General features: G+C 43.2%; 1 protein-coding gene across 1 annotated transcript in view; it reads left to right on the forward strand.

Annotated features, from left to right (window-relative positions):
- The first annotated feature begins 388 nt into the window (after window positions 1-388).
- Window positions 389-14,596, forward strand: part of LOC126530827 (probable cytochrome P450 49a1) — an 80,530-nt gene continuing 66,322 nt past the window's right edge. Inside the window, exon 1 of the mRNA XM_050178120.3 lies at window positions 389-803. Coding sequence (XP_050034077.1) covers window positions 611-803 — 193 coding nt within the window. The 5' untranslated portion in view covers window positions 389-610. The remainder of the gene's footprint in view (window positions 804-14,596) is intronic.

Genomic DNA, 14,596 nt, shown 5'->3' on the forward strand with positions numbered 1-14,596 from the left:
GCACGTTAAAAAATGCATTACTTCTCCTGTGCAATATTACGTTTCATGAAAAGACAAATCGCCTACAAGAGAGCAATATTTTAGCCTGTCGAGTTTGATGGAAAGCTTGGGGTACACAGACTGTGAAATGGCTGCAGAACTAAAGCGAACAGGTGGGCTTCTGACAGAAAAAAAAAAAAGAAAGAAACCAGCTTTACGGAAATCGTAAAAGCCGGGTATCACGCGTTCTATGCCTCATTGTGCCTGCGCGGCCCTTGCACTTTTCCCCAGTATTTCCCTCGTTCGCATAAGTGCCTATAGCTGGATGCTATGGCCACATCGCTTCCGTGCATTACAACAGCGCTGAGCCATTGGAGACAACCTTGCAAGCGGTATCGGAATCGCAAACAAGAGCAGTGAATAGGAGACGAAGCCCTCGAGCTGATAAGGCTGACTGTGGACCGGAGGTAACCTCCCTGATAGCTGCGGGCCATGCGAGGACATTTTCCGCCCGATAGCAGAAGCGAGTCCGTCGTGTGAATGACTTTGTGCCGGCGGGATCTCTCGGCCGCAGGCTCGGGTTTCTCCGTGAGCCGTCATATTTGTAAGAGGACGCCGCTCTAAATTCGAAATGAAGCACCTTAATCCATCGCTAGTTACGTGGCGGAGCGCAGCTGCACTCGCGAGGCCGTACTCGCAAGCGGTTGTCGCCTCCGTGGAAGATGCGAAACCGACAAGTGTCAAGCCGAAGCCCTTCAGCGAGGTTCCCAGGGTTCCCTCACTGCCATTGGTTGGAAGTTCGTGGATGTACTGGCGTCTTGTGGGTGAGGGTTTCTGTTTTTGGTTTCACCGCACCTTTTTGCTCAGCTAAACATAAGTTGCTATGTCGCGGTGCGTGGAAGATGCTGCGGAAGGACTTGATTCATGAAAAAAGAAAAAAAAAAAAGAGAACAGTCTATGTGAGCTGTCTTATAATTCACGATTCTTTATATAATTGAACTCACAGTTAACACGGTGATTCAGAGTGCGACATAAGTAATGCATATAATTCTCAGTGACACAAACTGCGTCGTTGAGAATGCCTGTCAATCACAGTTTTGCGCGAAAATGTCAAATCACCTGGGAGATGGTTTCTGTGCTGTACCTTAATTGTTACGCCGGCCTTCGATCAAGCTGGTAGCTCACTTGACAGCACATGCTTGAATTTTTTTTAAATAACACACTTATGCATTTTGTTCCTTTATGCAATCTGTTACCTAAATTATTGCAGCAAACACCAATGCCATGTTGTTTTACCTGCGCGTACTTAGATTGTACCAGTGAAAAACTAGTCTGTTCACTGCGTTAACTTTAGGTAACTGAGCGCATGCCGTGCTAGGTCATAGAATTGCATCGCTCAAGCATACAAAACGGTTTGTGACCATTACCTCACGTAATAGTCCCCCTGTTCACATTTGGCAATGTCTTAGGTTTCAATCGAGCTGCACCAAATCGCTTAGAGTATTTCTACGCGCCAAGGCCTCAATGAGACTCTGTTCATAACCTTTGTGTTACTGCATTTTGTCTGCGTGCTGTGTTAGCGTGCCTTTGATTTGTTGTTGTTCTTATCTCACTTCCTCTCTTTCATCACTCATCATCTTACCTTGAGTAGCTTGTCGCTAGGCTACCCTCTCCCGATATCATATAGCTTTCTCTGTCTCTACTTATTCACATGTATAGGGCGAGCAATGCCAGCCCATGTCATCTTGTTACGAACATAAATGTTAGCGGTCTAAACAAGAGCAGAAGCCTTAGTTGTGTAGATAATAGCAGAATTCATGCTGAAACAACAAACGTACACTATACGGAGTCTTTCAAGAAAGAACATGCGCAGGCACGTTTCATGTTTCCTCCTCGTTTTCTGCCCGATATTTCAGTACGAACAAATCGCTCACATTCATTTCAGATGACAGCAGAAGCTATGTTCTTGGCCATAATTGACGCGTTTACCTAAATTTGTAAGCAGATACGGGCTTCACTGAGAATTGTTATTTGACAAGGCATATGATTCATGTTGCTTGTAGACAGCAAGGGATGTTTTTATCAGTCACAAATAAATACACACGGAGTCATATTATGCCTAAGTTAACAACTACTTGATCTTGTAGTTTCCAGATTACACGTTATTGTATATCTTAAACAATGGCTCATTTAAGGGTTGAATAAAATATCCTGCTGCCGGCCAAATATAGCAGTTATGAAAGCGTCATATGATAGGGATTTTATCCCATATTGTTGTTTGTGACAGAAAACGATAAGCTACATTAAAGAACCTCCAAATTTATTTTCTGAACAGCCCTAAACATCCTTTCTTTTCGTTCTTGAGTTTCAAGGAACCCTTAAAGGTAGAGTACAACGTCGAATTCACAATTGAATGAAGGAGGCAAGGCAATACACACGTTTACTGCTCTTCTGTCTGCCTTCCGTTCCAATCCATCTTTTTGGTTACATTTTTGTGCTCTCTGTAAGTCTCAGCAGCAAATATAAGGAACAAAAGAGGCCTATTCAGCAGCAAATGGACATAACTAGTAGAGAACAAACATTTAAAAAGGGGCTTTTTTAAGGAAATCTATATGAACGGTTCAACTCTTTCGTGTTATTTCTGTGGTCATATTAATCGAAAATGTCGGCAGCATTTCGTTTGCATTGTTTAATGCTCCGAAGTTTGCAAGAAAAAGAAAGAAAAATTAGGCATCTTCATTCAGGGGATGCTTATAGTTGCAATAAGCGGCAGTCATGTCGGTCGACAGCAACACGGAAGTACCTGTATAGAAGAGAAAATCAAGTGCGTTGCACTAAATTAATAACACCTGTCACGGACTCCAGATTTTCTTGATTTTGTTTTAAAGCTAACAATGAGTAGACTCATAAGGCATGTGATGTCGTCAGGCAAAATAAAAAGAAACGTAGCCTCTGAAAATATAATGAGCTCCACGCACTCAATGTCACTTGTTTATGAAACGAATGAAAGGTTTCCACCAAAGACTAGTATAAAACCTTGCAATAGTAACAAAAGCCAATGAGAACGTAGCCTGAGCGTAGTGTGAGCGCCACGCAAGTGCTATAAAGCGCTTTTTCACTTTTCATAATAAACAGTAGCCAAGAAAAAGGAAAATTACAAATCGGTGACAGACCCTTGTGAGTTGCAACGCTTTGCTAAGGAAATGAAAACGCTAATAGTTTATACATTTTTTTTTTACGATTTATCAAAGCACGGAACATTTTTACCTCCGTAATTATGAAACGTCAAGGTAAACTTTATTCAATTACGACGAAGTTGCTTTCAAATATCGATTGCACCGTGAAATTTTTCGAATTCTTTTATTCGTAGGGCGAGGTCCGTTATGCGTTTTTTAGAACAATATTGCTTCTTCCCATAGCAAACATTTTTGCCATGCAGCGCTGACATAAACTTTAGGCGGTGTATAATTAGTATACTAAAGAGTGGTAGTGCCGAATGAATAGTTCTATTCAACTTGCCGAATATGTGTGACATTCTAAATCCCATGGCGTCTTTTCCCTCTCTGTTTTCATAGTGCCGTCTTGTCCTTATACCTCTAATACGTAACATTCTATAGGCGAGAATGAGTTTATAAAGGTACCAAGAAAGACTAAAAAAAGGGCATAAATAAAAGCTCTTTTAGATAGAACAGGCCTAGCGGTCAGGAGACACCGTTAAATGCAGTGATAGGGGACTACACTACACTGAGATACCCGCCCCAGTTCATGCATCATGAAGGGACATGCTTTGAAGACAGTATGTCTGTGATAGCTGCTTAGCCACAGGTTGGGCATGTTGTAGTCATACTGTGGTCACACTGTGGTTACACTAGTTAAAAGTGTTAGGAAGTTTACCCTACACAACTTCAGTAAAGTTTGCCTTCGTAGAATATTACCGAAATACCAAATAAGAACAGGGATATTTTCTCAAATAAGATTGACTTTATCGGTCATAGAAGCTGGACATCACAAGCGAAAAAATGTATTTCGAAAGGAATAAACCGCTCGCCGAGACTAATAAAAGGTTTCTAAGCTGCGTCCCCTTTATGTCCTTCCGCGTATGGTGTGTCATTCGAAAAGGGCGATGCACACTTCTAAAGCGGGAACGGGCACTTTTCTGATATAAACCTCTGTCTTGACTACTTGTGTTGAGACATTCCACGTTGTGATTTTTCTTTATTATTTCATACCTATAAAAAAATATCATATGACACATATGGAACATATCCTATTACCTCGTATGAGCATATAAAAACACATGTTTCATATGTGTACCACATTTCAAGCATAACCTTGTATTCTAGTGCTAAAGGGTGCTTTCCGTCACAGTGTTGTGCCAATCTAAACAGGTACTTGTCTTTACGAATGCGTCAATAGTGAATTTTAATTTACTTACTGACGAATAACTTGGCAATCTCAAAAGCCTGTAAGAGCATCTACAGCCTTTTATGAGACTGATGGATCCTTTTACCAAGTCCAATTTAAAATCTGCAATGTTTATACGAGCAGTAGGTTTTTCTATATATTCGGAACACTAAAAGTCATATGCGTTCTATTGGTGCAAAAATGCAGATGGAAGTTCTATGCCCCTATAGCCACAGCAATCAGGACCTACATATGCAACTAATAGAGAATGCTATGCGATAAAGTCCGGTCCCGAAAGCCTTTATCACTGCTATGTCTAGTATGCACCTTTATCCTTCAAAAAAGTAAAGGCGTGTCAGAAGAAATCCGCCTTACATTTATAATACCACTTATAGCTATATTATCTATATCGAAAATTTTCCATCTCGCGCAAGTTCGCCACTTTGGCCTCTCTTGCAGGTTGTAGCACTTTTATGAAACACTGTTGCATAAAACGTTACCTAACGTTAACAAGAGAACATTGTACCAAACACGAGCACAGTACATCAAAAAAATGACGCGAAAGCATCTGGCTGCATTGAAGGGAACACCCACTCTGGTAATTTGCATTTCCATCAGCAGTTACTGCTTTACCTTCGCTCCAAGATTTCTTGGTTGCCTCCAAGTGTCAGAAAGAGAGGCTGCTATTGGCTGAATACAGGCCGTATGCATTTTAATCAATGTTAACGTGGTCCAGCCTAGGGAATGTTGTAAACTCTGTAGAGTGAAACGACTAGTTGTGGATGAAAAGAGCGGTAGCAAAAATCTAGCTTTCAGCAGTAGAACACATTTATTGACGTCGATTGTTGGAAGATAACATATCAGCTGCCCTTACTAGACCCACTCCCCAAATTATTCCGTCTCTGAACATGCAAAAGCACGATATAAATGCCTGTAATTTTGGTGGACACTGATGCATTCGGCAAGATCACGCTCATTTCTCCCAATTCCATGCCCGTTAGGGTTTGTGATGCAGCCACAACTTTTGCTGCCTTGTAGAATGCGTGCGCGCGATATCCATAATCTGTTTAATAAAGGCAGCCTCCTAATAATTGCCTGATAAATAAACAGACTTCATTGCAAATCAAAGCTTGAAATCGCAAAGAAAAAGCCATGAAAAAGTTCGCAGATGCTAGAAACAACTTGTCATGCACACCAACAACGAAGTACAATTTGATTAATAATTAGGACGCTAATATATTTGTCTATTATATCCTGCGGACTAGTTGCATGGGTTTCTTGCACAAAGGCATCAATTCGGCTGAGCAATGGCCTGATGATCACTTGTAGGCCAAGGAGAATTATTCCTAACTATATGAGCGTTCCTAGTACAATTATCACAGCAGCGAAATATGCATCTAGTTCTGTAAATCTTCAGTCTATCGAACTCTTGGTTTTGTTATTAAAATCATTAAACTGCTATAAGTTGGAAAAATGTGTGGCTTTATATAGGAATAGGCCAAGGAGAATTATTCCTAATTATATGAGCGTTCCTAGTACAATTATCACAGCAGCGAAATATGCATCTAGTTCTGTAAATCTTCAGTCTATCGAACTCTTGGTTTTGTTATTAAAATCATTAAACTGCTATAAGTTGGAAAAATGTGTGGCTTTATATAGGAATGGTGCGGGTACATATGACAATAAATATGTGAATAAAAAAGAGAAAACACCGTTCACCGTCGCAGGAGAGTACAGGGATACACCGACTAAATAAAAAAGGGATGTTCAGCAACCGTAATCCTTAACCGTAACATGTATTGTAGCCGTAATTTTGATTTGGCGGTGGGACGATTTTTTTTTCACGGTCTTTGTGTTCATTGAGCAGCTTCATTCGGCCGAGAGCTAGGTCACCTTTGAGCTCGCGCCATTATTTACGTCTTCATCCAAACAGGAGGTTAACTGCGCACTCAATGATGGAACTGACGAAATGAAACCCGAATGTAAATGTTTCATTTTATTACCCGTTTTATTTATTACGTGTTTCAATGATAGACATCTACTGCCGTCGCCTTAAGAAAACCTACAGGTAATGACCAACCTGGCTTGCATCTGGGTTTTCAAGCGCTCCCTTCTAACTGCAACACACAATACATGTATGTTGTTTACTGTAGAAAATGCTGCAGTCGTACAAAGCAAGTGCATCAAACTATCTGGAGATGCAGCTGCCTCAAATAAACCAAATTATCAGAGTAACGTGACCTACATACCCCAGTGTACTTTCACCTTAACCATAGTCTTACAAGCCATCCCACGGGCCCTCTCCGCGGCCAGCATAAGCCAGGTAAAGCTGTAATAATCGAGTCCCTTTTATGTCGAGGCCCTTATATATATATATATATATATATATATATATATATATATATATGTATATATATATATATATATATATATATATATATATATATATATATATATATATATATATATATAGTTTTTTTCTAGCTATGTCGAGAGGTCAAAATGGCAATATCAGGTTGTCTCTAGGTTAATATAGTAGAGGGCTGTATCTCTGAATCATTATCTGGAAAAACTTGAAGAGCAAGTCCCTCTATTGTTTGTTTTATGTATGTATGTATGTATGTATGTATGTATGTATGTATGTATGTATGTATGTATGTATGTATGTATGTATGTATGTATGTATGTATGTATGTAGGTATGTATGTATGTATGTATGTATGTATGTATGTATGTATGTATGTATGTATGTATGCACGTGTATATATACACGTATGGAGGAAGTAGAACCTTTCCTGGAGTAATTTGTACGCCCACACCGATTTAGAATGCCGAGAACTCGACAAACTACTGAATAATAAGAAAGAAATGTAACGATATGCTTGCATCCCGTCTTCTTTGTTATGATAGCTAAAGATGAGAGTTTCTCCTGGGAAGGCCTATAGTAGCTTAAAATGAGTATTTGTACCAGTCTAACTGGTACAGCTCTACATCCAAAGGAAGGAGCAAGCCGAGCCAGCCAGATAAAGGAACAGAGCGCTGTTCCTTTGTCTGGCCGGCTCGGCTTGTTTCTTCCTTTGTATGTTGCGTTGTACCAGTTTTATAATGCAATGCCACCTCGCCCAATCCTCAACCCTGTTTGCACCATATTGGTCGCCAACATACATACGTCCCTTTAGCGCTCGGTGTCAACCTGCATGTTGCAGGTTCGATTCTTTTAGACATCACGGATAACCAGCGATTGCTTGCAATCAAGAGCAGTCGATGTGAACGTACACAGCTGTAGAGATGCGGATGCTTCGGAAAAGCTGACAAGAATTGACCACACTCGCGTTCTGACGCACTTCGATTTTTCAGCAGTGGGCATCACAAAAGACCACGTGTACCGTCTATGTGTTCTCCCAATTGTTTGCCTTTTTCTTCATTAGAAAACTATAAACAGCGGACTTCTTCGAACTTACGGCCGCTTTCGCTTTCATTTGAGTGCAATAATATTTGAGATCGTTGCTACGAGAGTAAAGGGCGCTCCGCGAATTTATCGCTAGAGTCACGGGATAGACAATGTATCAAGTTCTTATGCTGTAGCATGCACTCTATGTCGGAAGGCTCTACTAGATAGGAAATAAATAAATAAATAAATAAATAAATAAATAAATAAATAAATAAATAAATAAATAAATAAAACTGAATCATTGGTTCTTGGTTGCATCGCGACAAAGACCATGGTGACATTAAAGCTTGTATCAATCATAGTTGAGCTGGCACCGAGACGCTGACCGATAGAAGGGCTCGCGGCCTTCCTTTTTGGCGGATTACGAGGGTTGGTAGAGATAAGCTTTGTTGTTGGCGAGAAACCGTTGACGTAGTGTTCAACTAAGGGCTTGGAGGGATGCGCGGACGCCGAATGAAATGGGTCGGTCTGTAGTGGCAAAGTCTACTACTCAAAGAGAAAAATTAAATCAAATTATGGGGCTTTGCGTGCCGAAACCACGAATTGATTATGAGGCCCGCCGCAGTGGGGGATTCCGGATATTTGGACCGCCTGAGGTTCTTTAACGTGCACCTAAATCTAAGTCACGGGTGCTTTCGCATTTCGCCCCTATCGAAATGCGGCTGCCGTGGCCGGCATTAAATCCCGCGACCTCGTGCTTGGCAACTCAGGCATTCCCTTTTCTTTCTTTCTCTCTTTCTTTCTCTCTCTCCTTCTCCTTCTCTCTCTTTCTTTCTCTCTATCTCTCCTTCTCCTGCTCTCTCTCTTTCTTTCTCACTCTCTCTCTCCTTCTTTCTCTCTTTCTTTCTTTCTTTCTTTCTTTCTCTCTTTCTCTCTTTCTTTCTCTTTCTTTTTTTCTTTCTTTGTTTGCTAGGGTAGCGACTTTTAGCGCTTTCCTATGGCTCAAATGGCTGTGCATGTGTACAGCGGTGTCGGTCGTAGCCGTTTCGCACCATGTACACGTTTTCCCTTATGCCCCGTTCGCATTGCCAAATTTTCCATCGCGCGACGAGCCGCGCGACAGTCGGCGGCAAAATGGGCGCGTTCAGGCCGGACATCTCGTTGCAAGCGACGAAATGCTATAGTTGCCGGTCACCAACTTTGCTGATGATGATGATGAACTCTCACTCTCACTTACGCGGGCTACTACGGCAACAAGCTCCCATGAAAATCGCGAATCGCACTAACGTCGCGTATGGCTCCGTGCCGGTTTGGCACTACACTGGCACTGTAGCCACAGCGACGGTACGCTAACCAAGCGTACCGAGTTGATCGTGTTCACAACCGCGGCGCGCGCACGACTACACTGCCGGTCTTGAATATACGCTGCGTAGTGCAAGACGTCATTCGCGTTCACCATTTGCATTGCACCATACCTACAGATACACTGAGGGCAGGATAAATCGCGTTCTTACCCCGCAGGCCAATGAATTTCGAATGGGCTGGAATGATCATGTTAATTTCCTTCAACGCAACCATACGGAGAAAAAGAAGATGGTACATATTTGCGGTGAAAGTCTGATTCGTCTTGTCCCAACGCGGGAAACACATACCCACGCTTAATTCACAGTTGTCTTAATGCACATAACGCCCATACTACACAGTACGCTTGTCTCGAATAATTCTTTTTCATTCGAAGCAGCGCACAACTTCACACAGCACAAACAAATATACCTTTAAACAAAAATGTGAGTGGCTCTGACTGCGCCATTTGCAAAAAGGGGCTAACCTGGTGTTTACAACCCAGATCAGCTTCTGCCCTCATCCCCACCATTCTCTCCTAATCCCGCGTTATAAGTTGCTTGCGACGAGCGATTCTTTCCTTCCGGCGATGAAAATCGGTTTCGGATAGAAATGTGAGGGCTCTGAAAAAAAAAATGAGAGAAAGGAAACGGAGAACAGGGAGCTGCTACTTGTGTTTTCTTTTTCCTCGGCATCAAAAAGAGGGGGAAGAAAAGCTAATGCTTAAAATTTACGATTTAAAGTAAGTGCACTGATGTTAATTATGACGAAGGTATAGGTTGGTGTGTCTTTGTGCGCTTAAATATTCAGTCAACATAACATTTCCATAGCAATGGTGTCTTGCATCGCCGTCGTTTCCTGCTCAGGCACGCAAGCAAGCTCGACATGCGTCGCATATCGTGGGGCACAGGATACGTCTTTTTGCGGAGCCCGGGTGACCCTGTCATTCATAATGATCACGAAAAACTGGCTTTACCAGCCACATGGAATGCTTTGCCTAGCCTCTGGGTGGACATCTGAGTCGGTACGCAGAACGGAATGCGCATTTGTCTTAATTAAAAAGATTGTGTCTTTTAGAAGAAAACCGTGAGTTTCATTTGCCGTAGATATGACATAGGGACTTTTCACATTCCTCTAACTTTTCTCCTGCGAACCTAACGCCTCATAACGCGCCGCCACATTGAGAGAGTAAAGGTTCTCCCCACCCTAATTATTTCCCTTCACACCTCACTTAGATAAATACATTAAGTCCACTGAACCTTCCCGTACTCGTATATCTCACAGTCTAAACGTTTTAACGTTTAACCCATACAACGAATTTGTACAAACACAGTTTTTCCCTTAGCAATTGAACATCAGAGTGACTCGTCTGGAGATGTTCGTTATAGATATTGGCCAAATTTTTATCTGCAATGAATAAGTGATGCTATCCCCACTGCTACAATAGCCCCAACGGGCCTGTATTATGGAAAACTCACTCACTCACTCACTCACTCACTCACTCACTCACTCACTCACTCACTCACTCACTCACTCACTCACTCACTCACTCACTCACTCACTCACTCACTCACTCACTCACTCACTCACTCACTCACTCACTCACTCACTCACTCACTCACTCACTCACTAACTAACCAACTAACTAACTAACTGACGGAGTAACTATAAAACTAAATAAATAAATAAATAAATAAATAAATAAATAAATAAATAAAGAATTCTAGGACACCTAGCACTTATCGGTTGTGAATGCGAAAACATTAATGTCGAATTGAACGCTGCTGAGCGGTCCGTCGGATTACGAACTCCTCGCGGGCAGGCGAGCGCGTTGTCACGCTTGTCGTGCCTTACCGAAGTGCAGTTAGAACGCAGGCAGAGAGCTTCCGCCCAAGGCAGGCGCCAATAAGCCAGGCATCCAAAAGCGAGAGCGAGACTGACGTAGCGTCGCGGCGACGCCCTCTCCCATCACGCGACATCTGGCACGCTGGTGTTGCGTTTCGTCCGCGTTGCTGCGTTGAGGGGCACTCGTGGAATGGCGTCGCAGCCACTGGAAATTCAAGCTGCTACAGACGCCACACGCCAGCTTTCTCGCACAATGAGCCATTTGACGCTTTCGCATAAATAAATAAATAAATAAATAAATAAATAAATAAATAAATAAATACAAAAACAAAACCAGCGCTCATTGCACGTGAGCCGATAGCTTGGTTATTCTGAGCAGCATTTCTCAGCGGCTACTTTGCGCTTGTGTTTCTTGGTGCGAAAGCAAGTCAATATATCGCAATTTCATCTGATATTCACTTCCCCCGTCCCTTCGCCTCGTTCCGTTATTTTAGAAATTATCCCGACCCTAGCTTTCCTCTGCAAACGAACAGCATGACTTAGCTTTGTGTCTCAATAAAATAAGGAAGGCCTTAATCAAATTTTCGTCCTTTTCTTGGCTCTTAATTTTCATGAAAACCTTTGTGCTGCCATATTCGATGGTGGTAGACTCTCTGGCTGTACAAATCGAACCGACGAGGTTGTAGAGCACTAAATATGAGGTGTTGCTTCCACCAAATAGATTATTTCCCTATATTTTATGTCAGGCAGGCAATTCTGACTTTCATAGACACACTAAAGAAAAATGGTGCTTGTTATATTAGTACATTAGGTGTTACAAGTGGCAAAAAGCCCCCTTTCACCATGATAAGTAAGGCAGAAAGAGCGCAAAAAGAATATCCAGGTTATGCCTAAAGTTTCCTGCATCAGCTCGCCAAGACGTCCTGGGATTTGTATGAGCTCGCCTGGATTTATAGTTCATTGTTTTATGCGAAGCATATTACTAGAGCTCAACCCAGCTCCTCAGGCGCGGCGGTGTCGCCTTCAATGACCTTTAGTGAGCTCGCGTGCGTCTATTTGTCGTACAAAAATCCCTCACGTGACCTGATCCTAGGTGCCTAGGGACAGCATCATTTAGGGATTTTTGAGAAGGCGCGATGCTGGCGCCGAGCGACGCCGTGGCGGCAACGATATGTGCGCCTGAGCAAGCGACGCACGCCTGAGCCTTAGAAACAGCTCGTTTCTAAGGCAACACCGCATTCACTAGAGGCGCTTTTGTACCGCTTTGAAGCATCGTACTCGTGGCTCAGTGGTAGCGTCTCCGTCTCACACTCCGGAGACCCTGGTTCGATTCCCACCCAGCCCATCTTGCAAGAGTTGAGCCAAAGCCACCTAGAAACAAGCGCAGCTGCTTATATACCGCCGCGACGCCGCGAGCGACGGTGCGAGATGGAGCCCCGTTTCTCCTCTGTCGTGACGTCACGGTGTCACGTGGTATGGCATGAGCTCACTGCGTGCGTCTATTTGTCGTACAAAAATCCCTCACGTGACCTGACCCTAGGTGCCTAGGGACAGCATCACTTAGGGACTTTTGAGAAGGCCCGATCACAGAACACCTATACGGCTGGATGGATGGATGGAAGGTAGGAGTGTCCCCTTTGAAACGGGGCGATGGCAGTTGCCACCAAGCTCAGATTTTTATTTTGCCTTTAATTTTTATTTTTATCTGTGTTGTGTGTTATTGAATTTCTCGATTTTCTTTAAATACGTCTTCCTACCCTTTTAACCTTATGTCACCTCTCTGCTTTTGAGCCACCAATCCTCCAATCGCCTTTTGCTAATTTCCACCGCACCGCGATGCGACGCCGAGCGACGCCGTAGTCACCATAGCCGTGGCGTGTTCGTCCTCGGCGTGATCGTTCTCTGGAGCGCGCGTTGTTCAACATTGCTCATGTAATCGTGCGTGCGTTGCTTATGTGTTGGTTGTAGGTTCTGTGTTACTTGGTGGAAAGCCGTGAGTAATGGCGGTGCGGCAATGTGGCTTTGGCCTCGATGAGCTCTGGCACTACAGAATCTGCGTTGTGTGACCCGTGCTTTCTTGAGAACCCGGCGGTGGTCACAATTGAAATATCGAAGTGGCCTAGCGCCTCGGCAGCGAAGTTCTGCGAACCGCGATGTGGCGTCGCCGTGTCCGACTTTGCTTAACGGACATCGAGGGATGTGCTGCTCGCTGCAAGTCATGTAAATGCAACTGCGTCGACCGCCCACTGTTCAGCGCTGAATGTGTGTTTGGTGTGCTGTGCTTGAAACGATTGATGCAGCCGTGCAGCGGGGGTGGCGGAGGAGCAGAGTGGCTTAGGGTTTCCGCGTTCACAGACATGTGCTCCCGTCTTGGTCTCATTAGCGGCTGTCGCGGGATTGTGGTGTCTAGCTCCTTGCCTAGTATGAAGTTTACGACGCTAACACACTGCATGTTCACGTTTTTCCGCGCTATATGTCATTTGCATGACGGCCGAGTTGAAAACGAGACATATAGTGTTCTTTGCGTTTGTGTGTTGTAAATTACTTTCTATTGTGGAAGTTCTGGGAGTCTTATTACGCAAGGAGTGCGAACGTAAACATAAACACATATGTGTGTCTGAAATTTTGAATTACCCATAATACCCTTTACGACTGATAAGTGGGCTACACGGCCTGTGTGAATCAGCTACCGTATATTGCGACGCTCTTCCGTGTGGTAGAATGATGCATGGTGCGCGTTTATTTCTGTACTGTTGTAAAAACCATTTGTTTATTCACTCAATACAAATGTACGGCTTCTTCGCCGCAGCACAGCTTAGTTACGCGGTGAATCATACTAGAAGTGAGAGGGGGCCGCTATCAGCCAGCATAGTATGTCCACTTAGGTGACCTGAGAGGCCGCGGGTGCGCGAGTGTATAATTAAAGAAGTCTTATTATGTCCAGTGACAGTGGCCCCTTTTCACTTTTAGTATGCTTCTCCGCAGTACATTGCTTAGGCTTCACCGCGAAATAATAGTGTATTGCGAGAAAGATAATCGTAAAAAGCCTAATTATGCAACGTTTCTTTTGTAGCTTGCTACACCGCAATACAGGGGTGTAAATAAGCATGGTGCAGTAAAGCATATTAAGAGTGGAAAGGGCACATAGGTTTACACTGCGCTCATTACTTTCAATTGTGACATAATTTGCAAGTGCATCTGTGCTCGTGGTAAGCTTCATTGACCATTCTTTGTACATTACAAATTAATATTGCAATGAAGCTTACTAAAGCACATTTGCCATTATGGTACGTGTTATTCACCTTCAATGCAGGAGCACAATGCGGATTCTTGCCCCTGCTTTTGGCTGGACTGCACATGCTCTTTGAGAATTGATTCATTGTTCATAAGCGCACTGGTACTTTACTCTAAACTGGAGGGCTCAAGTTGATATGAAAGCACAATTTTTATTAAGGGGACAAGATGTTGCCAAGATGGTTGCAGCACAGCTTTTTTTTTCTACCAGGCACCTTTTCTACTTGAAGCTTCCATTGCAGTGTTTCGTACATCATTGAACCAGCACATAGTGCATATAAATATTGGACACTGATTGGGAACATCACCTAAGTTCATGCCCACATATAATAAAAAGATGTA

Source organism: Dermacentor andersoni, chromosome 5 (genome assembly GCF_023375885.2).
Source record: "Dermacentor andersoni chromosome 5, qqDerAnde1_hic_scaffold, whole genome shotgun sequence".
Taxonomy (NCBI): Eukaryota; Metazoa; Arthropoda; class Arachnida; order Ixodida; family Ixodidae; genus Dermacentor; species Dermacentor andersoni.